The 24364-nt window shown below is 44.0% G+C and overlaps 1 protein-coding gene across 2 annotated transcripts in view; it reads right to left on the bottom strand.

Annotated features, from left to right (window-relative positions):
* Positions 1–3449: 3449 nt before the first annotated feature.
* The window catches only part of Aldh3a2 (aldehyde dehydrogenase 3 family member A2), a 28273-nt gene continuing 7358 nt past the window's right edge, over positions 3450–24364 (bottom strand). The window contains exons 5-11 of one of the 2 annotated variants that reach the window (XM_052757402.1): positions 24099–24216; positions 21975–22116; positions 17990–18156; positions 12542–12641; positions 8148–8380; positions 7211–7323; positions 3450–4973 (exon numbers count right to left, since the gene is read on the bottom strand). In XM_052757402.1, coding sequence (XP_052613362.1) covers positions 7243–7323; positions 8148–8380; positions 12542–12641; positions 17990–18156; positions 21975–22116; positions 24099–24216 — 841 coding nt within the window. In that variant the 3' untranslated portion in view covers positions 3450–4973; positions 7211–7242. The remainder of the gene's footprint in view (positions 4974–7210; positions 7324–8147; positions 8381–12541; positions 12642–17989; positions 18157–21974; positions 22117–24098; positions 24217–24364) is intronic. The other variant, XM_052757403.1, reaches the window with a different exon arrangement.

Below are 24364 nucleotides of genomic sequence, written 5' to 3'. Positions count from 1 at the left end.
TTTTATGTGTTGATAGGTCACTGGTTTTCCTTTTGTGAGTGGTCCATATCCTTCACTGATTTGAGTGGTTTGAACTTCCTCCCCTCATCATTATAATTCTCATTTAATAATGTAATTCTTTACCACACATTGAAAATATTTTCCAGTTTGCTAGTTCCCTTCTAATTTTTTTCCACATTAAAAGGATCTTTGTTTTGTCCCAAACCAAGAGACACCTGAACTTCTGGGCTCATACCTCTCCACTACTCACACCCACAAAGTTCAAAACCTAACACTGTGGGTGGGACAGTGGGAAGAAGACTTCGGCAGGACCCCTCAATGAAATGTCTGTCCATCACTGCCAAGGCCACTCCGGGTGCTCATGTAGGTCCTGTGGAGGGTCACAGGTATTCAGGCAAACACTACAATGTGTGTTTCTGTGGTGTGTTCCAGGAAGTGTTTTGTTGGGGGTGCAGAGGTTCTTGTGCTCACAGATAACACTAGGGAAACCAGGAATGTTAAACACATAGGGTTGACTCTTGATACTTAGGAAACTGAATACAGGTTTAAAAACCCCCAACTACGAAAACAGCTTCAAACTGCTTTATCGTGTGTGTGTGTGTGTGTGTGTGTGTGTGTGTGTGTGTGTATGTGTGTGTGTGTGTGTGTGTGTGTGTGTGTGTGTGTGTGCGTGTGTGTGTGTGTTTTCTCCAAGACAAGGTTTCTCTGTATAGCCCTGGCAGTCCTGGAATTTTCTCTGTAGACCAGGCTGGTCTCAAACTCAGATATCCTGCCTCTGCCTCCCGAGTGCTGGCATTAAAGGGGTGTGTCACAATGCCCAGCTTTATCCTGTGTTTTAAAGGCCCAGGACACCAGGCCATGTTTGGTTTCCAGCTTTCAGGAAGATCTGGCTTGAGTAATTGTCTGGTGGGCATGTGTATGTGGGGCACTTCCCCATCTACCACTTCCTACCCTCAGTAGACACGCATACCATGGCTTACACTGAACATCTATGTGATAAAGCAATGGCCCAGCCTGATGTACAGAGATAGTCTAGTGGTAGGCGTGCAAGTGGAGCAGGTCAAAGGTCATCCTACGTCCATTTCTACAGTCTCACTGCAGCTAAGGCTACTCCCAACAAACAGTAAAATAGCAAACTAGAGCACTCCTTAAAGCTGGGGGCCTCAACTATCGCAGATGGTATCACATGAACATTATGTGGTTCTGAAAACATAGTGGATGTTGGGTTTGGCAAGGTTCCAACAGGTGCACTCTGCACCGGACCTATTATTAGTAGTATGTACTATCTGTGCATTGAACCTATGGGGTTGGAGAGATGGCTGCTCTTCTGAAGGGCCCAGATTTGAGTCCCAGCACCCATGTGGCAGGCTGCAACTGCCTGTAACTCTAGTTCCAGGGGACCCTCCATCCTCTTATGGCACCCAAGAGTCCTGCATAAGTGTGGTACACAGACATACTCACAGGCAAAATACCCACACACATAAAATTATTTTAGGAATTAAAAACTTGCAGTTACTCTCTCCTCCGTCCTCTCTAGTCCCACTAATAATTAATAAAGAAGGCACATTCCTATCCATCAGGCCTTTCCCTTTTTGTCATAGTATTATGTTTTTTAATTTATTTTGTTTTTACTTATTTATTTTGTTTTTTCGAGACAGGGTTCCTGTGTAGCCCTGACTGTCCTGGAACTTGCTCTGTAGACTAGGTTGGCCAAGACTCAGGGATCTGCCTGCCTCTGCCTCCTGAGCACTGGGATTAAAGGCATGCACCACTGCCACCCATTAAATTTTGTAGTTAAAAACTGTTATACAATATATTTTGATCGTATTCTTCCCTTCTGCATGTCCTCTCAGTCCCCCCCCATTTCACCACCCACCAAACTTCACGTTCCTTCTCTTTCTCTCCAAAACAAAAATAAAAACAAGAAACCAATTTTAAAAAAAACCCTAAAAAATCAAAACAGATTCCCCCCACCAAAAAAATCAGTAAGACAAAAAGTACCAAAAGTGCACAAAAAACCCACAGAGTTCATTTTGTGTCAGCCAGCTACTCTTGAGCATAGGGCTTACCCTGGAGTGTGGCTGAAATATTCAATGACACTCCATTGGAGAAAATGAATTTTCCCTTCCCCAGCAGGTATCAACTGCAAATAGCTTTTTGGTTAGGGGTGGGACTTTGTGTCCCCCACTCCTCAGTGCCGGGATTGTCTGCTTTGAAGCTGTACAGGTCCTGTGCATGCTGTCAGCTCTGTGAGTTCATATGGGCATCAGTCCTGTTGTGTCTGAAGATGCTCTTCCGCCAGGCATTTTCTTTCCTGAGGTGCTGAGGACAGAGACCAGATACATGGCCTAGCCAGTGCAGCAAACCATACCTAGCCTCCCCGCTGTCTGGTCTGAAGCTTTTCCCTGTTCCCTGCACTGTGGAGTTTACTGTTTACTCCTGCAGTGCCTGAGACAGTTCCTCCAGAATTAACCTCACGATGAAATTAGCGCTGAGGGTCACGTGCTCCAGAGGCAGCCCATATCCTTTTACATCCTGCCAGCAGATAGAATGGGAACGCTTGGGGGCTGCCCCAGGGACAGCATCAGCCCACAAGTTGGGTGACTGATATCAGAGTCTTCTAGACACTAAAGGAGCTGGTGTCCATCCCAACAGACACCTATGCTCCACTTACATGAGATCAAGGGCAGGTGGACCCTGCATACTTTATGTGGCACCTGTTGGTGACACTCTTAGAGATCTGAATTGCACGGAGTGACAATTATGCTGTGATCAAACTGGCTTTTCCTTCTCTGACCCACTCTGCTCTTTGGAACATTAGCCTATCAGAAGAGTGAGAATCTAGGAATGGCTAGTCTTACTCAAGAATATAAAAAATTTAAAATGAAACAAAATTTCAAAAGCACTGGTAAAAGCATTCGTGTTTTCCCTGGCACAGTCTGCCAGTCTTCATGGAGCTGTGAGAAGCACCAGCAAGCCCTAGCTAGGCAACACTGGGCACCTGCTGGCCACAGGTGGGAAGCCCGGCCAGGCGGCCCTTCTTCCGCCCCATTTCGGTCTCAGACTGAGAAGCATTTGCTCTGTGTAGCTCTCTCTGCTTTTCAGCAGTGAGATGGTGTGAGCCAGAGCAGCAAAGCCCAGCTTGTCTGGTCACACAGCCACAGGATGATCATGGCAGTGATTCAAACTCTTGGCTGCTTCAGGCCTGTGATTAGTGAACAGCTCCAGGCTCCAAGGTGAGACATGGCACCCCACAGCCATCACGAAAACTCCCAGAGCAGAACGTGAAGTCTGAGAAGTTTCCTGGGATAAGAATTTGATATGAAGCAGCATGATGACCAGAGTTAGCAATATCATCTTTGAAGGATAAAATGGAAAATGGAATTATAGAGAAACTTTGTAATCAAGGGATTTTTCTCCATATCTGAGGTTAAAATTAACACTCAGAATAATTTGTGAAATATATTTATTTTGAAGATCAGTATAGTGTGTAAGTATTCTAGCCCAACGAAGTTATGATTTATAATTTAATATAGTAAATGCAAGTTCTACATTGCAATTTTGTGCAAAACATTTGATGATTAGTCTATGACAACTGCTACTTAAGCAACTATTTACTAAATAGGCCAATGCTGTTCTTGACACCTCATGCTTTAGTAGAGACAATACCCTTCAGACAGCCTCAACAATGGAACAGGTTATTCAGCAAAGATGGCTATACATTCAATTAGGCAAGTTACATTCTCATCGAGTAGGTCAAGTTTAATCTGAATCCCAGGAAGGCAGTGGGGGCTCAGCTGTGTGGAGCTCCGGGCACAGCCAGGCCCTGCAGCAGGGAGCTGAGTTCCACACAGATCTCCTTTGCCACTTCCCTGCTCGGTGACATTAGGATCTGAATGAGAATAATGCCCCACGTGCTCAGGAGCTCTTCTTACCTACCATCCCTTTCAGCACGTTCCACCAGCTCACAGCATTCTCCAACAGTCTCTGTCCCATGAGTTCTGAAGCCTCAGATCCTAACATTTCCCTTTTCATGACAGGAGCTGGTCCACGATTTAAGATCTGTAGGCTAAATTTATTCAAAAAGGGATCTCTCTAAAATTTAAAAAGTGAAATTTCCTTGCATTGTGCTATGTAAACAAGAAAAGATTTATCCTCAAAGATCTATGTGACATTCAACTCTAGGATCTCAAGGGGTCTTTATGGAGAATGGGGGGTCCTCACTATGTAGCCTAGGCTGGCCTCAAACTCCTGGACTCAGGGATCTTCTAGCCTCAGCCTCTGGAACAGCTGTGACTACAAGATGCTCTCAGTGGTAGTCACAAAGAAAGCATTGCTTCTTGGCAAGAGGCTCAGTGTAGTCGTCAAAAAGGCACTGTGGACAGCAGTCACAACAGACTGTCACAAACACACATACTTCAGGTAATGTGCAACAAACAAGAATGGATGTTTAAATGGAGAGCCAGTTCCTGAAGGTCAGAGTCTCGTCACAATGGATGAGGTGGACATATCCACTTCCCCAGTTTTAGTACCTCAACCCCTAATGGGAGCTGAGCTGGGAAGACCTGACCTCACCTGTCCAGCCAGCTGGTAAGCCTGGGCCGTGCTGACCCTTGACAGCTTTACTGACACCTGGCAGCAGCAGATGCAGGAGTGGGAAGTGCTATGAGTTGGAGCAGAGAAGGGACAGAACAGCTCCCGAGTCTCCCTGACGCATCCCCACGGAGCTGGGACTCAGTGGGGCATGTTCTCACCCCAGCACAGTCTCCATCCTTCAGTCCCTTCACTGCTGACAAATGCTGGATCGGGCTCAAACAGTGAGTTTCGTTAGTGGTAAGTGGCAACAGCTTAGGTTTGATTGCAGTATGCTTGTAATCTCCTGGTTTGGGTACGATTTTAAAGGTATTGGTTTGTTAACCATTTAGTAGATGAACAATTCGGTAGAGGCTACGAAGAAGTCATTACAGATACTCCTGGAGAGAAGAGAAAAGGATTCGTGTTACTCTGCTGTGAGAAAACCACCCACACCAGCCTTAGAACGTAAGTCTGGGGCTGAGACTCTCACAAATACTTTCTTTCTTAAGAGACTCCAAACTCGTAATAGAAAAAAGAGCTATGTGTCCCTAAGAAGCCACAGTGCAGTTTCAATGGAAAATGAAGAATTATGCCTTTCCTAATAATAACAGAGAGACAGGTGGGGGCAGACCGCACTGTCCAAAACCAAGAGGTAAGAGCAGAGATGTGTGTCATCCTGGCACTGTAGTAGAAGGCATGAAATCTAAAAACTGACAATTTATTTCTAAAGTTCAAGGACAGCGATGCAGCCAATGCAGCCTGCTAAGCTGTGTGGCGCTGCAGCGGCCTCCATGTGAAGGCCCATGGTATCTCTTAATTTTAACCCACCTTGATATTTCTCCACCTTTTAAGACCCTAAGCAGGGGACAGAAGATGGTTAAGAGCACTTGTTGCTCTTACTGAAGACTAGGGTTCAGTTCCCAGCACCCACAACTAGATGTAACTCCAGTTCCAGGGGATCTGACACCCTCTTCTGGTCTCTGTGGGTACCAGGAACATATGTAGTACATATGCAGGGAAAGCAATCATACATACAAAACAAAAATACATAAATCTAAATAACCCAGACCAGTTGTAACACTTTCTGTAGCTTACAAGCTTTGCTGGAACTTTCCTTTGTAGCCTTTATTCTAAATTCACTCTAATTCCAGTAAACTAATAAAACATCTGACAATGTAAGGCAATCATGAGGTGCAAAGAAGCCAATTTGACAAATGTCTGTAATTATAATAGGCTCCTCAATGAGTAGGTGGAGGCAAGTAACGGTCTATTTCAAAATAGACACAAAGTGCCAAGAAAGCAAGTGACATGTGCCACTGACCCTGACCCTGACCCGCCCATCCCATGGCATGTCACAATCACTATGTTTCTTTCAAACTAAGCTCATTTTGCTTCGGGATACAGGTCGGATGTACATGCTCAGAGCTCACTGAGCATGTACAAAAACATCCAAAAGAAAAAAAAAGCCTTCAAAAATGTTTTCAGAATGTTTTTAAAGACCCAAATGAGCAACACAATCTACATTCTGAATCACTGTTTAAAGTAAAATGTGATTTGATACAAAGAGGATAAAAGGTCAGGGAAGAGAATAAAGAGGCAGCAAAGGGCCCAAACCAGATCTTTACCTGACCCCACACTGGTTAAAAAAGAAATGAATGAATGTACTGGCCAATAGCAATACCGCACACTGGTTTAAAAAGAAATGAATGAATGTACTGGTCAATAGCAATACCACACACTGGTTAAAAAAGAAATGAATGAATGTACTGGCCAATAGCAATGAGATGGGAGAAGTTGAAAGCGGCCTGGGAAACCGCAAACTCCTCCACACTTTGCAGGGGGATTCAAGCAAAAGCTCAGGAGAGGCTTTGCCAAAATCTCCATTCAATAACCAATCCGAGGATCAAGCCATGTGCCCTCATTCCCACCAAAGACTGGCGAAGGAAGACCCGTCTGCCAAACCCTTGTGTGGTGCATGTGGTACCAGCTGGGTGGGCCTTCTTGAGGACAAGGCAAGCCTGGTCCTCCGTGTCACCCTAGAGGTTGAGAAAGTCTACCCCAACCAAAAATATGCACACTAGGCTAAGGGACCAATGTCAGATAAAAAAGGCTACTGACCAGAGACCCAAGCCTACCTCCAACCAAATCTCCAGCCTCAGAAAGATGAAAAAGAGGGAAAACCCTGCCACCATCAATTCCTAAGTTGGAAGGTTTTATTTTTAATTAAAATGAAACAACTCTGAGACTTTTAAAAAATATTCTCAAGTTATGAAATAGAAAGTCTAAATGGTGACTGTGGACTGGAATTGCTTGGTACATCCTCCTGAACTGACAGAGGGAACAGCAAGGTTCAACATGTAGCCACCCACGTTTAGGAAGGATGCAGATTTCACCAGACCCAGCCTAGATGTTACTCCTATACATTTCTCCCAGATTATCAGTACCCCTCCCCGTCCCTTTCAAACGATGCCTAAACTGAATTTTAACATTGATTAGCTCCAGGTCAAAGGACAATATATGTAAGTAAAACATCCTTTGTCAGCAACCCTACACCTTCAGCTGTAGAAACAGCTAAAACCAAACGGAACCCAACCTGGCCCACCTCACACACAGAAAGAAAACAGGAAGCTCCTACCTCACTCTCAACAGACAGCTGAGATCTGATTATCAGTGTTTACGGGACCAGCGCAGTCTGTCAACTATCAGAGAAGCCAACAGGGCATTCCCCCTCGGCAGACCTTGGTATTTCTGAGAAAACCCAAATGATTTCAGATGCAGCTGTTATCACAGGTCCACCAGCATGGTGCTAGTGAGATGAACAACTTTTCACTTTTAACCAGGACACATGACACATAAACATGGTGTTTCCACTAAGTGCTTGCTTCTCACCTCTCCTCCACACCCATTCTTCACAGACATTGTCACACACCTCCTTGGTTAGCTGTCTGAGGAAACCCTTCCCCATTCCCTCTTGACACTCATTCCCACAGACTCCCTTCTTCATCCCAGAGATGTACACACCACCCAGAGAAGGCTATCACAGGGCCTTTTTGCAAGCCCACCTCTATGATGACTTGTGGCCCAAGACAACCTTTCTCTGGCAATCCACTTTGGAGGAAATATATGCCTAATAAAAATTCTACCCCTTGCCTATTTCTTTCTGCTACCACCATTCCTTAACACCATGACGACCTCATGCACATTCCAGAACAAACTGAACCTGAACAGTGAAGACCAATATCCAAAGGAGCAGAGGCCTAAATGGCTCAGGAGCCTTCTAGCAAGCTCTACAGTATTTTAGGTTCTTAAAAAAGTTGGCAAACTCCTATAATAATTTTGACTTTGTAGGTCATTCAGCCTTGGTCAGAACTACTGAACTTTGGACACTGCAGTGAAAAGCAGCTAAGACAGTAAGTAAACAACTTGTTTACAAAAACAAGTAGCTGGCCATCAAGGCTGGGACTTCAGAAGTTGATGGAGTGTCTGGACAGATGGACTCATGTAGCTACAGCAGCCCCCCGACAGAAGGAAGGGCCAGAAGGACTGGTACCTCAGGAGGGACGGACACTCACCTTGACTAATAAAGCGGTAACCACGGCCAAGACTGAGAGCATCAGCAACAGCTCTCCTCTGCTGAGATGTTTCAGCAGGAAGAACTTTGCCCAACCGAGCTTGGACTGGCTGTTGGGAGGGTACCTGAGCTTGTTAACACTTTCTCCCTTTAGCCCTTTTAATAAACAGGGGCGCTGATGAGAAAAGGTATCAAAACTGTATTTTCCATGATAAGCCCCCATTCCACTGGCACCTGAAATAAATGGAACAGATAAAACAAATTTCATTGTAGGTGTTTCCCATTCAACTGACCGAGAAAGTATGTTCTGCTTGGGGTATAGACACCCAACTTATTTGCTTTTCTTCTCAAAAGTCCTTTCCCAACTTGGCCGCCCAGCACAGTCATCCACCCTCTCAGACAGGGTGCTTTCCATGAACAGGGTCAGGATCTGCAGCCCTTCTAGGGTTGTGTTGGCCTTTATGCCAACGTGTGCTCAGAGTTTCAATGAGTTCTTTGGGACACTCCAACCCCAGCCCTGTAGTGGTCTATACCTCCAACTCAGTGTCCAGACAGGAAAAAGGAGTTTACAGAACCAGATGGTCTGCCTAAGGTCACATGGCTGTTAAAGGAGGAACCTAAAATGTGAACCCAGATTACTATGATGCTAAATGTGTGTGCTTTTCCTATCCGTCCACAGGGCCTTATTTATCCATGGCTCCTCTCACTTGCTTCCTCTAAGTCCTTGAAGAACAACCAAGAACAGGGTAACAAAGTTATACAGCCAGGTAAGAATAAGCAAGTAAAAATCTCTGCCTTCCTGGAAGCCACACTGTGGTGATACATTGTGTACCCTAATAAACTTGCCTGAGGGTCAGAGGACAGACTGCAAACTGCTCAGGACAATTTCAAGATGGCTAGCCGAGATAATCCAGCTTCACAGACTACTCAAGCAAGAATCTGAGACAAGCCCTGTACTTTGCCACTATGCTGAGACTGGACAACAAATGATACAGCTACCTCTCTTAGGACTTGACAATGAACCCAAAATTTTTCTTTTCAGGATCCCCTAAAGATGCCTCCCCCGGCCCCCCAGACAGCAGGAAGCAATTTCAAGAACATGATGCCCACATTCCCAAGAGGTGGGATGGGTGGCTTTTGGTCTTTCAATGGGTTATGGATAATTGCCATCGTTTAGGATGGTTGGTTACAACTGGTTATTGTTAACAGTCAGGAAAAAGGCTAAACAAAGGAGACTAGATTTAGGGTTCTTGTTTGAAAAAAAAGAAAAAGGAAAAAAAAGAGGATATAGATATAAGATAAAAAGTAGCTATTCAATGTACTCTGAAAAGAGGATATAGATAAAATAAAAGGTAGATTATTGAATCTACTCTGAAAAAAATATAGAAATGATGGATAAAGGGTAGATTATTGAATCTACTCTGAAAGAAAAAAAAGGGGAGGATATAGATATGATAAGATAAAAAGGTAGCTTGTGTTGGGCAGCGGTGGCACACACCTTTTATCCCAGCACTTGGGAGGCAGAGCCAGGTGGATCTCTGTGAGTTTGAGGCCAGCCTGGTCTACAGAGTGAGATCCAGGACAGGTACCAAAACTACACAGAGAAACCCTGTCTCAAAAAACCAAAAAAAAAAAAAAAAAAAAAAAAAAAGGTAGATTATTAAATCTACTTTTAGAAAGCAACTACTAGTTGTAAATATTTTACATTGGATTTTTGTATATTGTATACAAATTATATATGTTGATACAAATTTGAGATTGATTTTGTTAGAAAATACTGTACATATGTTTCTAATCTTTTTCAAGGTATTGTACCTATACAGCTCATTTAACAATGTAATGCAAATTGCTAGTCCCTGAAAATTATTACCAACTAATTAGGACATAAAGAAATGCAAGTTAGTATTTAGTCACCTATTACAATCAAGCTTGTAGTCATATTAGGTATGTTTTCAAGGTCAAACAAATATATTTTAGATAGACAGGTCATCTTCAAACACTATAGAGAGCTACAGAATATGACATTTAAGATGTTTTAATAACACAGATTCTTTTTGATAAAAATGAGAAGTATCTGCTCCTGGCAGCACCAATCTACTTCAGAGAAGATGATGGGCATCAAAGAAACTCCATATGGAATTTACTTTCTTTGTGGCAAAAGTTAGCCACTGCGCAAGAAAGTGCCCTTGCCTCAACTGCTGACAGTATGCTGTCCAAAATGGACAAGCAGGACACAAAAGAAAGGACTGCTGAACTTTACAAGGTATGACAGCCCTTTAGAAAATCCTGCTTCACAGGTAAGTCTGTCAGATATGCTAAGCCTGTAGGCTGAAGATGGATGCCCCAACACTGCAGAGAAACCTTGGGTGACTGTCCAGGCAGCCAGCTATTTCTGTCATTTCTCACATTTTTTGGAAGTCACTTGTTTGCACTTCCTGCTTACTCGGTTAGTATTATTTCCTTCTCAGGTCTCTGAGGGACTTGAAAACTAGATAGTTATAGTTTTCCTTGTTAACAAATTCAGAAAAGAAACTCACTAAAGAGGTGTAAAGTGAGTAAGTTTGAAAGACATCAAAAGACAGTTTTGGGTTGGTAATACAAGTGAGGATAGAACATGAATTAGGTATAACATTTTGGACTCATCAAAATAGGATAAATAATAGAGTATTTTCTATGAATCTGTCAAATGTTAATAGACTGGACATTATTAATGTAATTCTTGACTGTATATATTGTATATACTTATTGTATATAGTTTTTCTTAGTTATAATCTTCTTTTATTATTTTAGACAAAAAAAGGGAAATGTGGTGATATATTGTATACCCTAATAAACTTGCCTGAGGATCAGAGGACAGAGCCAGCCACTAGATTTGACATTGAGGTCAGGCAGCGGTGGCACACACCTTTAATGCCAGCCCTTGAAATCTCATGCCTTTGCTTGGGAAGCACACACGCCTTTAATCCCAAGAGTAATATGGCAGGGCAGAGGAAACAGGAACTCACTCTCCTTAGGCTGAGGATTTTGTAGTAGAGTTAAGAACTAGTGGCTGGCTGCTCTGCTTCTCTGACCTTTCAGCTTTCACCCTAATATCTGGCTCTGGGTTTTTTATTAAAAGACCATCTAATCCAAACAACACCACACCTGCACACTTCACAACGCATACAACAGACTGGCAGGTGCACAATGTCCTGTGCAGTGGCAATGGCATGTATGACGCAATGACAGAGGCAGAATGACTGGAAGCCAGGGGACAGCTGGCTGGGGCCAGGCCACAGCTGACTTAACTGTTTTGATGGAGGGGGTCATTTCAGAAGGCAAGACTGATTCATTGGAAAGACAATGAAACCAGAGAGAAAGCCTGAGGACACTGAGTGGGAGAGAAGAGGAGCCAGCTAAAGCTGTGACCGTAGTAGGAAAGACCAGACTGTGTCCATGATGCTTCCCCAAGAACAAAATGCCTTTGCCCATCCTCTAGAGAACAGGGGACTCTCGCTCTCCTCAAATCAAGGAACACACAAAGAAAGGCTGCCCCTCCCCACAAGGCTTGGGGAGCCGGTGCAGGCAGCACTTGACTACCCCTCAACACCACCTTGAGTAGAAAATGAAGGGATATCAGGAAATACTCTGTTTCTGGCATTCAAACCTTTCTTTCCTGTACCTCATTTAAAAAGAGAGATCGTACTAATTAATTTGAAACCTGATTCTTGGTCCTTAAGCCTCCCGAATATGGTAGCATAAGTAAGGAGAGTAAGTGAAGACCGCCACTACAGCTGTGGTCAGTGCTAATGAGGACAAAGAGAGTGATTCACTGGAGATGGCACTGGGCAGGGAATCAGGAAACTACTGCTAGCTGGGTAGCTGGGGGGGTTCTCAGAGGAGGACAAGTTCACAGTGACCTGCAAAAGAAATCAGCGCCCAACTTTCAACAGCCCATACAAGAAATCCAGGAATCATGCTTCTGGCACATTTCTATTCAGGAAAAGGTCACTGCGGTAATTTGGGGACTATGAGAATGGTCTCCATAGGCTCCTACATCTGAATATTTGGTCCCCAGTTGGTGGAACTATTTGGGTAGGATTAAAGGACATGGCCTTGTGGGAATGTGTATAGTCTTTTTGGAGGTGGACCACTGGGGTAGGCTTTGAGGTTTCAAAAGCCCACTCCAGGTCGAGTCTGAGTCTCGTTGTCTGCAACTTGCGGATCAGATAAACAATCTCACTACTGCTCCAGCACCCTGCCTGCTTGCCTGCCTCCATGCTCCCTGCCACAATGATGATGGACTAACCTCTGAAACTGTAAGCGAGTCCCTAATTAAATGCTTCTCTTTTAAGTTGTCTTGGTCATGGTGTCTCATCATGGCAATAGAATAGTAACTAAGAAAGTCTCACTTACCCACACCTCCAAAGGGCAAAGAATTGACAGTGAAGTGCATGATGACATCATTGCCTGTGACTCCGCCACTGGACGTCTCATTAATCACCCGTTTGATGAGCTGAGGAATAGACCAAAGGCACCCAGGTCAGAGCTGATGTCCTGTCACTCCTGCATCTTGGAGTGTACTCACTGCGGGCTCTAAGGACATGCATCCAGGCTTTGTGTCCTGGTGCAAGTTTTTAAGTTTGGGGAGACACAAAATTCATGCCAAAAATCACTTGTATAAAGTTATCTTCAGGCTATGTGTACATTGCCTCATGAAACACAGAAGATGCTTAAACTTGGGTCACATCTCCAAGATAGCTCATTTATAGGCAAATATTTATAGGCAAATATTCCAAAAATCTAAAAAAATTTCGCAGTCAAGCTGGGTGGTAGGTAGCACATACTTGAATCTCTGCATTTGAGAGGCTGGAGCAGGAGGAGCATGAGTTTAAGGCCAACCTAGGGTATACAGTGAGATATTGCCTTTTAAAAATCTGAAATATTAAACACTTCTGGTCCCCAGCACATCAGTCTGCAGATAAAGAGGGGTGGCCCTGAATCTTTGGGTCTGTTTCCTTGATCACCATCAAGATCTACACTCCGAAATAGTACCAACAAGAGACAGTTTAGAAATTATTACTTCTCTCAAGCTGGTACTGACCAGAAGACTTCTGCCCTGCTCAATAGCTTTTACAGTACCAGGAGGTGCTACATAGACTATTAGAGAGAGGGATGGAGGGAGGGTTAGGACTCTGCCGCCACTCCAGCTGAATGACCCCACATGTGCAGTTCAGCAGCTAAGTAAGGGGTCTTGTGACTTATGTCATCAGTGCTTGCTGGTGATTACGTGCACACAGCATAGCTCTGTAAGCCCACCTGCGCATGTTCACGGAAATCCTTAAAAAGCCAGACACAGACTCTCTCCCCTCTCTGTTCTGTTCTCTCTTCCCCCCATTACCTCTGTCTCTCTCTCTGTTCTCTGCATGTGCTTCTTCCCCAGGCCCGGTTCTTTTGTCTCTCTCCCCGCCCCTGCTCCACCTAATAAAGCTCTGATACTGGGTTTTGTCGTGGCTCGTGCCTCATGACCTTTCTGCACAGTAACCAGCGCCGCTTATCATTTTTAAAACAACATTGGTGCTGTGACTTGACAGGCTCTCTTGCTCTGCATCTGGGACCTTGTACTGAGGTTTATTGGACCTGCGACTGTTTGCTCCACTCTTCAATTGCCCAGCCGCCGGGACCGCTACGCACAACACACTGGCTGCCAAGATTGGTGAGTTTCCCCTTTCTGATCCCTTGCCATTTCCCACAATTGTAGCCTGAGATATATTTCTCATATCGGACCCCCCGGGGGGGGGTGTCCTCGGCTGTGTACCATGACACGTTCTCTCTTGACAAAGTATTGAATGCTGTCTGGACTCCGGGGAGTCCTCCAGTACATATGCACAGCCCTTGGCCCTTCCATGATGGCGGTTCGGGTAACTTGTGCTGATGCCGGTCCACAGACTGTCTATCCTGGGGATGCCTGGGATAGGAGCCTGGGATCCTGTCTGTTATTTTAATTTTTAATTTTTTTTTTCTCTCGGCTGCAGTCATGGGACATGGAGGCTTCCTCCTCATGGTTCCACTCCTCCTCTGACAAACACCTTAAATATCCCCAGATACCAGTAAATTTGGCCATGCAACGGCTGCTTGGACCCTGGTATTTCACAGGAATTCTCTAACTTCTGCCAGCGAATGGGCAAATGAAAAGAGTTAGCCTATCCCCACACGATTACCTAAGCTCTAAACCCTCCCTTTCTAACTCTCTCTCTCCTGCCCACTTGCATTCCTGAACCTAAGTAATCTCTGACTCCAAAGAACCTTATCTTTTCTGTTCTCCAGTACCGGGCAGGCAGCTAAGCATGGTTAGGTCTGGAAGCAGGCTAGGATGCATTATAATCAGGACCCACATTGGGATAATAATCCCGATGGCTCTTTAGCTAGAGATCAGTTTACATCCTGCCTCCTGGCACATCTTCCTAAAGCTGTCCTCAAACCACCAAACTACCAAAAAAAAAGACACGGAATAAAATCCGTCTCTTGTTTCCCAGAGCTTCCCAACATCAGGGCTGAACTTAAGCATCTGGAAAGCAAGGCTCCTGACCCTATAGGTGGAAGTTTTAGCTGTAACATTTAAGGTAGCATGGGAGAGATGAGAAAGTCCGTGAACAGAATTGCCAAATGCTGGCACACGCCATCTGAGCAGCTGCATAAGGGCTTCCAGGTCCCTGTTTTAAATGTGTGCTAGAGGAGGCCACATGGGCTAGTGTGTGCCTGCCCCTCCCCAGGCCACCAATTGAGCCTTGTTCAAAGTGTCACCTAGAGAGATAACTGCTCAGCTGACTGCCCCCAGGCACCTCGCGGCATGGGGACAAAGACCTCTAGCAGACTCCTAGGCTAGGCCACAGCTCCCAGGGACCCCAGAATGCAGCATGGGGCGATCCGTTTCCTTCCTGTTGGGACACCGAGCCACTCACTCAGTCCTGAGGAAGTTTTGGGGTCCTACCTCTCCTTCTCGTTTCCCTATTGTCGGGGTAGGGGACAGCCTTCCCACCTCAGCAGACTTAATTGTACTTTCAGAGTTACTTAATGGGAAGAGATTTTCCAGCTAAGGTAGGAGTTTTCATTTCATTTGCTCCCTCCATGTGCCTCACTCCAGACCCGTCAGCAGTGCTTTCCATGCACAGAGACACAGACAGGGCCCTGCTCTCTGCCTTGTCTCCAATTCCAGAAGAAGGAGGTCTCACCCCACAAGCTTTTCCCTTCCTGGTTCCCTCTTCTAATTTACTACTCAGTTAATTGTTACAGGATCACCAGAGAGCCAGAGTCCAAGGACCATCAGATATATCCAGGTGGTAAGAAACATCCCCAGACCTAAAAGTGTCTGGGCTCTGCAAAAACATACTTTAATATAAATCCATTACTGCTAAATGCTCTCAACAATTAATCATTTGTCTCTCCTGGATGCTAAACTAATAAAGGAAACAGGTCCCTTAAAATAATCTGTCTCTGATAAAGCTTATCTCAGGTAAAAATTAAAAACATGTTCCAATCTCTCTCTCTCTCTCTCTCTCTCTCTCTCTCTCTCTCTCTCTCTCTCTCTCTCTGAGAAGGCCTGGTGGATGTGCTAATTAAGTTTAACTTTCTCCCTTTCCAAAGTCTTATCTCTAGTTTTAGATCTACCTTTAACTATTAACTCAGAACTAAAGGGTTTCTCCTTACAGGTACATCAAGCTAACTCAGGCTGCCCAGCCACCGAGTACACTCCCAGGCCCTGCCTGCCAGAAAGTAGTAGCCAAAATAGGTTGGATAGATAAGGGGCTAAAGGAAAATAAGGCAGTTTTATTTTCACTCGTCACTGATAGACTCCTAACACTTTAACTAACCACTTCTAAGAACATAGTTGAGCATATAAAATGCCCTTTTGCTCAGATATTAACCAGATTTAGCCCTCAGTTGATTCTATTCCCCATTAGTCACTTCCCTTTTGAGTTGCAGATGATGGCTGGCAATTACTGCTCTTTTGTGTGGATCTTATTGCCCTTCCTTTTGACCCTGAGGGAATTCAAGTCTGGTGACCTTGCTTTAACCAGAGCATTGCTATTGCATGGGTATATAACTGCAAACCTCAGAGAATTGGGAGGATGAGGAGAAGAGAAAAGAGAAGGGAAGAACTAGATGGGTAAGAACTGGAGAGGAATGAACTGAGATGGGGAAGAACTAGATTGAAGGGCTAGAAGAGAGTACTAGAGGAACGAGATGGAAGATGAGGAAGAGCCAGATGGGGAAGAACAAGATGAGGAAGAAGGAGATGGGAGAGGAGCTAAGATGGGAAAAAACTAGATGGACAAGAACCTAGATGGGACAGAACTAAGACGAGAGAATTAAGATAGAACTTAGAGGGGACAGCAGAATAATGTAGAGAAAAATCAGGCAACAAAGGAGCTAGGCATGAGAGCAGAATAGAAGCTGTGTAGACGGAATTTTATCCCAGAGGAATAAAGTAGATGGACAAAGAGCTCTGTGTACCTAGATTCTTTTCCCAAAAATAATATGCATCATTCTCAGCTTCTCTTCTGGGCCCCTGGGAAGAAGATTATTAAGGCTGAACCATAATAATTTTTGAGACATACCCATTAGTAAACAGGCAAATTAGAGTTAAGGGGAAGACTGAGGAGTGAATGTGATCAAAATACATTGTACACATGCATGGAATTCTCAAAGAGTAAATAAAAATAGTATATTGAAATTATTATTTCTCAGCTGGGTGGTGGTGGCACACACCTTTAATCCCAGCACACGGGAGGCAGAGGCAGGTGGATCTCTGAGTTTGAGGCCAACCTGGTCTACCGAGTGAGTTTTAGCACAGCCAGGGCTACACAGAGAAACCCTGTCTTGAAAAACAAAAAAACAAAAACAACAACAAAAGAATTTCTCAATCCCTGATCTAAATTATACCATACGATTAACAGGTATGAAATGCAAAAGATGTCAGAATTATCCTATTTTTGAAGAAACAAAGAGCTAGTTGGCCTAAGATCAAAAAAGCCTCAATAATACTGAACTACTAAACATCACTTCACTTAGGTACTAATAAGCCTTGAGAATTCATGGTGGATGTCAAATGGGACTACAGTGACCACAGGGGGGCACTCTCCACCCAGCTGCATGCCACTAGCAGACCTTTGTGAACTATGCACACTTATCTCATTTCAAGTACCTGTAGCCATGAGAACTTCACTAGCACTGCAGACTCCTGAAGCCACTACGTGACTACAGCACCTTATCATCAGAAAGTACACACAGCACCTGGCCAGTGAACGTCTCACACTGACTGGTCCCTTCTTCCCCTTTCTCATTTTCATTTTTCCAGAAGGATCCTGAACCTACAATTCCCGAGGAAGCCATCATCTGGCTAAGAGTAGCATATCACCTAGTGACATGAATGACAGAGCATGCAGGAAGAGGCAGAGCTAGTTGCCCAGTGATACCCAAAACCCAAGTTCTCATGACCATTTATAGGATGTGCCAGAGTCTTTGACTTTCCCAGCCCCATCTGAGTGACTATGAAGACCATCTGAGTCACAGGGGCAGGCTCTATGGATCCATGTCACAAAAAGCACTACATGCTAGTGATGTAAGTTTTCTAATTATTCAGGAGGTGTTTGTTATTCAAAAGTCCTGTGACATTCCCCGCTGTGGATTTAGCTCTAACTCCAGGGAGTAAGGGAAAGGGTGCAGTGATAATCCAAGGCTCCATTACCTAAGACAGCCAGCTATGAATAGTCAGTCAACTTTGATATATAAATAAACCATCTATGTTTTACAGCAATAGAAAAATCTGGCTCTTGAGAGTGAATTATTCTCTATAAAGTTTACCTTATTGTTATGAGAAAATATGTAGAGTGCCAGGGGCTTTTCACGATCATTAATGAAATTAATGGCTTCATCTACATTTTTCACAGACACTATTGGAAGAATTGGTCCAAAAATTTCTTCTTGCATCACCTTGGAATTAGGATCAACATCAGTAAGTATGGTTGGGGCTAAAAAATAAAATAAAATAACATGAATGGTCAAGCTGAAGACTTCTCTTTAAAACTCTCATCTTCTCTTCATTTCCCTGAGTCAACCACCCACCAGGCACACCTATTGCTTTGTCCTCTCACAGTGTGCCAGACCTAGCTTGGTTCACAGGAACCTCCCCCGCCCCCCAACCCAACAAAATCTGCTTCCAAATCCACTGTCGAGCTCAGGGAGAAGTCCTAATTAGACCAAGCTAATCTCGACAGCTCTTCCTTCATTTTTTCTTTGACTGACCTAGAAATGGGTCACACTGCCACCAAGGAGATGGGAAGAGCAGCAAGATGAAAGAATTGGGATTTTTGTTTTGTTTTGTTTTTGATGGTATTAACAATCACTGAACCATCCAACCCAGGAGAATCTCTATGAATTTCTAATTATTTGTATCCTTTTAATTTTTTAACAGCTGATAAGAAAAGATAAGTAAATTAATTTGGAGGCAGCTTCTTTGCCTACCAAATGTACTTGTATTTCTTCCATCATCTTACAGGTTATTTTTAAAAATTTTATTTAAAAATCAAAGTAAGAGCCAGTGACATGGTTCAGCAAGTAAAGATACTCACTACTAAGCCCAATAACCTTATTTCAACCCCTAGAGTCCTCACAGAAGGAAATACTTTGTTGTGGAATATTATTTTAAGGTGTGTTACTTTTGTTTATGTTGCATTTGTTTAACTCTGTGAAGCTGTGTTACTGTGTCTGTGTAAAACACCTGATGGTCTAATAAAGAACTGAACGGCCAATAGCAAGGCAGGAGAAAGGATAGACAGGACTAGCAGGCAGAGAGAATATATAGAAGGAGAAATCTGGGAGGAGAGAAGAAAGATCCAGACAAGGAGGAGGACCCAGGGGCCAGTCACTTGGCTACACATCCAGACATGGAGTAAGATAAGATTTACAGAAGTAAGAGAATGGGAAAAGCCCAAAGGCAAAAGGTAGACAGGGTAATTTAAAGATAAGAAAAGCTGGAAAGAAATATGTGGTGGTATTGTGTTCCCCAAAATATTGTACACCCTAATAAACTTATCTGAGATCAGAGACAGAACAGGGACAATATTAAACATGAGGATAGGCAGTGGTAGCACATGCCTTTAATCCTAGCATTCCAGAGGCAGAAATCCATCTGTTCAAGGATACAGCCAAGCATGGTGACTCACACCTTTTTTTTTTGTTTGTTTGGTTTTTCGAGACAGGGTTTCTCTGTGTAGCTTTGTGCCTCTCCTGAAACTCACTTGGTAGTCCAGGCTGGCCTCGAACTCACAGAGATCCGCCTGGCTCTGCCTCCCGAGTGCTGGGATTAAAGGCGTGCGCCACCACCGCCCGGCGTGACTCACACCTTTAATCCCAGAAAGTGAGTCTTTAATCCCAGGGAGTGATGGTAGAAAGGAAAGATACATAAGGCTTGAGGACCAGAAACTAGAAGCATTTGGCTGGTTAAGATTTTAGGTTTTGAGCAGCACAGTTCAGCTGAGAGCCATTCGGATATGAGGACACAGGGGCTTCCAGTCTGAGGAAACAAGACCAGCTGAGAAGTTGGCCAGGTGAGGTTAGCTGTGGCTTGTTCTGTCTCTCTGATCTTCCAGTGTTCACACCAATACCTGGTTCCAGGTTTGATTTTATTAATAAGACTCTTTAAGATTCATGCTACAGCCGGGCGGTGGTGGCGCATGGCCGGGCGGTGGTGGCGCACGTCTTTAATCCCAGCACTCGGGAGGCAGAGCCAGGCGGATCTCTGTGAGTTCGAGGCCAGCCTGGGCTACCAAGTGAGTTCCAGGAAAGGCGCAAAGCTACACAGAGAAACCCTGTCTCAAAAAAACCAAAAAAAAAAAAAAAAAAAAAAAAAAAAAAAAAGATTCATGCTACAGAAATAAGTAAGGCCAAACATTTATAAGTAAGAATAAGCCTCCATGTGTGGTTTATTTGGGAGCTGGGTGGCGGCCCCCAAAAGAGCAAAAACAATCAACAACAATGCCTCCCTCAAGTTGTCCTGACTTCCACACTGTGTGAGTTATTTGAGAAGAGGAACCTCAACTGAGAAAATCCCTCATCAGATTGCCTGGAGGCAAGTCTTTTGATTAATGATTGATGTGGGTGGGCCCAGCAAATAGGGAGGTTGTGCCACATTGGGCGGGTGGTCCTAGGATGGATAAGAAAGCAGACTGAGCAAGCCATGAGGAGTAAGTCAGTGAGTGCTGGTCCTCCATAACCTCTGCTTAGTTTTTACCTCCAGGTTCCTGCCTTGCCTTCTCTTGGTGATGGAGTAGGACCCAAGAGCTGTAAGATGAAATAAACCCTTTCCTCTTCAAGTGGCTTTTGGTGATGACGTTTTAGCTCAGCAGCAGAAAAGTACTAAGATAGAAACTGCTGTGGGATGGTCTGTATGTCAAATTGCTCTGATTGGTCAATAAATAAAACACTGATTGGCCAGTGGCCAGGCAGGAAGTATAGGTGGGACTAACAGAGAGGAGAATTGAGAGAACAGGAAGGTGGAGGGAGTCACTGCCAGCCGCCACCAGGACAAGCAACATGTGAAGATACCAGTAAGCCACAAGCCACGTGGCAAGGTATAGATTTATAGAAATGGGTAATTTAAGATATAAGAAGTTAGCAGGAAGCCTGCCACGGCCATACAGTTTGTAAGCAATATAAGTCTCTGTGTTTACTTGGTTGGGACTGGCGGGTGACAGAGATTTGTCCTGACTATGGGCCAGGCAGGAAAACTCTAGCTACAAGAAACTGGTACTATGATCATGGATATTGCAGTGGCAGACCTGGAGGTCTGTTGTGGGAGGACTGTGGAAGGAGTTTGGGCTGGAAAAGCCATTGAATGCTCAAAGTTTAACGAGCTGTTGTGTGAACTTGGAAATACCAGCCTAATCCTGAAACGGGCTGTGTTGTGCTGTGGATGGCAGAGCTGCAGAGGTGGAGCTGGCTAAGGCCTTTGGGGCCCAAAGGATCATGTGTGGGTCCCAGACACTGAGCTTTATACTGTAGAACTTTGGTTATAACTGTGCCCTGGTTCTTCCCTCCTGGAGTAGAAGTATGCGATTTATTTTGATTTTACAGAAACCCACAGCTGAGAGACCTTGGATTGTTGGAGAAACTTTGCCATTTTAGAAAGACTTGAATTTTAAAGAAATTCTGGATATCTAATGAGACTGAACTTAATGTGTTTGAATTTTTAAAGACCATGGACTTTGACATTAATGAGATCTTGGAAAGGAACCAGGAGGGAAATATTATGGCTTAATAAATTGTGTGTGTGTGTGTGTGTGTGTGTGTGCGTGTGTGCGCGCACATCAAAACTAACAAGTGGTCAACAGTGTTAGTTAGTCTTATGTCACTTAACATAAGCTAGAGTCATTTGGGAAAAGGGAACTGCCAACTGAGAAAATGCCCCTATCACGCTGACCCTCGGGCAAGCCTGTGGAGCATTTTCTTGATTAATGATTGGTGTTGCGAGGGCTCAGACCACTCTAGGTGGCGCCAACCCCAGGCAGATGGTCCTGAGTTGTGTAAGAAAGCAGGCTGAGCAAGCCATGGGGAACAAGTCAGTAAGCAGCACCCATCCATGGCCTCTGCTTCAGTTCCTGCTCTGACATCCCTCAGTGATGGAGTGTGAGCTAAGAGTTGTAAGATGAAATAAACCCTTTCCTTCTCGAGTGGCTTTTAGTCATGGTGCTTTATCACAGCCACAGAAAATTAAGATACTATGGTACCTGTATGCATATGGACATACACACACACACAAAATAAACAGAATTTTAAGGAGAGAATTTACCTATGTAGCGTGTGGCCTCATCAGTCTCCCCGCCAAAAGCTATTTTCTGTCCTTCAAGCAAACTTTGTAACCTCTTAAAGTGACGAAGATTGATGATCCTTTCATAATCGGGAGACTCTTTTATATTTTCCCCATAAAAGTCCTATTAAAAACAACAGGAGTTATTTAATTGCCACAAAACCCATACTTCAATTTCTTTAATAAGTTCAAAATCTGCTGGTGTATAAAAGTTGACTTGGTTTATGACGTCACAGACTCCAACACCCACTCTTCAAATAACTTAGTAATAGTACAGTACTAATAACTTTGAGTTCTTAGACAAGTCAAGAATTAACAAATAAAGTAGACACACATACACCCTCACACACACTCTCTCACACTCACACACTCACACACCTTCTGCCTATACTTTTCTTCAGGTGCCTACAGATCTCAGAGTCTCCTCATAGCCCTTTCTGAAAGAAGATGTCAGGGAAGAGGTCATTAGTTCAAATGTCAGCTGGCCTCTCTCAGAAGGAAGTTGGACAGTTGCTGCAGAAACTCTTTGGTCTTTGAATCCTACCTTTTTATTCTCATCTAGCCTTTACCACAGAGGTGTGCTGGCCTTCGCTCTGTTTTGTTGTTCTGTCTCCTCTGGACTGGTACTTTCACCAGTCACTGGTGACAGTAAAGCTGCTCTATGCATAAAGATATGGCCTTGTTAACTTTCCAAAGGAAAACAACCTCAAGAAGGATAACCAATATTTATCACATAAATACGCACATAACATGTACTTGCTGGGAAGCTTGACAGCCTTGTGAGAACTAATGTTGAATCACAAAAAGTCTTAGCCACTAACCTACCAAGATGAACTCAAAGGTCTGGGCAGCAGAAATCACCCAGGCAGCCTGGTGAAATGAATGTTCTGTCCAAGTCCAAGGCCAGGTTTTCTGGCCAATTGAATCACAGAATAACAAGCTGGGGGTAGGGACCACACCATATCAATCACAATCTTTGAAGATAAGGCCTAGACTGACTTTTAAATAGCTCCCTAATTATTCCAGCATGTTATGTGAGAACTCATACGTCATAGCACAAACTCCTTAAAGGTAGGAAGAGGGGCCATTGATCCTCTGGATTTTATTATCATATTCAATAAAGCACAGCTCTATTCCCAACTAGTTCAGTCTCACAGCGACCCTGACCCTCTCTTCCACTCACATTTCCTGGATCTAGACAACTTTCATGCTCTCCTTTCCTGGCTCCTCAGTCTTCATCACTAATTCTACTCTCACCTGCCCTCTCTCCACTTCCTGGTATACAGTTTTCATTCTCTCTTCATAAATTACACTTCGGTATTCTCCATCCTTTCTGGTGCTCAATTAACAAAAAGTTATCTCAGAAAGATGGCTTATTAGTCTTCGTACCACTGAACTCAGTACCCCTGGTCAAACACTCACTAACAATGAAAATCCCACATCTCCATCAAGCCTTAGCTTATTACCAGACACAACCCTGATTAGTTCCTTTATGTACCCTAAAAGATGGATAACCCTCTCCAGCAATTCTCACCCTGTGGGTCACAACCCCTTCACAAGGGTAAATCAGATAGTCTGCATATCAGAGATTTACATTACAATTCATAGCAGTAGCAAAATCAGAGTTATGAAGTAGCATGAAAATAATTTTTTGGTTGGGTGTCACCACAACACAAGGAACGGTACTAAAGGGTCACAGCATTAGGGAGGTTGAGAACCACTGCTCTACAGGGTATACTTTAAGTAGATCTTTACTTCACTCCTTCAAACTACGGGCCATCAAGCCCTCTACATACATGACAACTGATAACCTTCTTCAGCAAGAACCAATATGGCAAGGGCTCTCTTCAAGTGATTTGGAAGCACTCTCTCAAAACCACAGAAAACATTTTTGACTTTTAAGTATATGCCTCGACAAATCAACTACATAATTTAAATGGACCTGCCTTGTTCCCACAGATGCACAGTGTTTTAATTAGCCAGTAAGTTAATTCAGTCACATACGTTCTGGAATTGTCTGGGTTGGGGGTAAAAGTGAACAGAGATGCTGTCTGAAAGTGCTTTATTGGACTTTCATCAGTGGGATCAGAATTGCGGAATACAGACCTTCACCGTTTCCTTAACCTTCTGCACTATCTGATCCTGGAGGGAGGCTTCGCAGAGGATGTAGTCTGGAGCAATACAGGTCTGACCACAATTCATGTACTTTCCCCAGGTTATGCGTCTGGGGAGAAAAAAAAAAAAAAACACAGAATACCTTTATAATTCCGTCACCTTTCCGTGGTTATCTTGTTTGTTTCCCAACGTCTCCGGCACTTTACATACTGCTGTGACAAGGCTTCTAGCAACAGCAACTAAGGAAGAGGGGACTC

The sequence above is a fragment of the Peromyscus californicus genome, unplaced genomic scaffold (assembly GCF_007827085.1).
Source record: "Peromyscus californicus insignis strain IS unplaced genomic scaffold, ASM782708v3 Scaffold_3__1_contigs__length_106647218, whole genome shotgun sequence".
NCBI lineage: Eukaryota > Metazoa > Chordata > Mammalia > Rodentia > Cricetidae > Peromyscus > Peromyscus californicus.
Note: the sequence above shows the minus strand (reverse complement) of the source record. Positions and strands in the feature narration are given on the sequence as shown.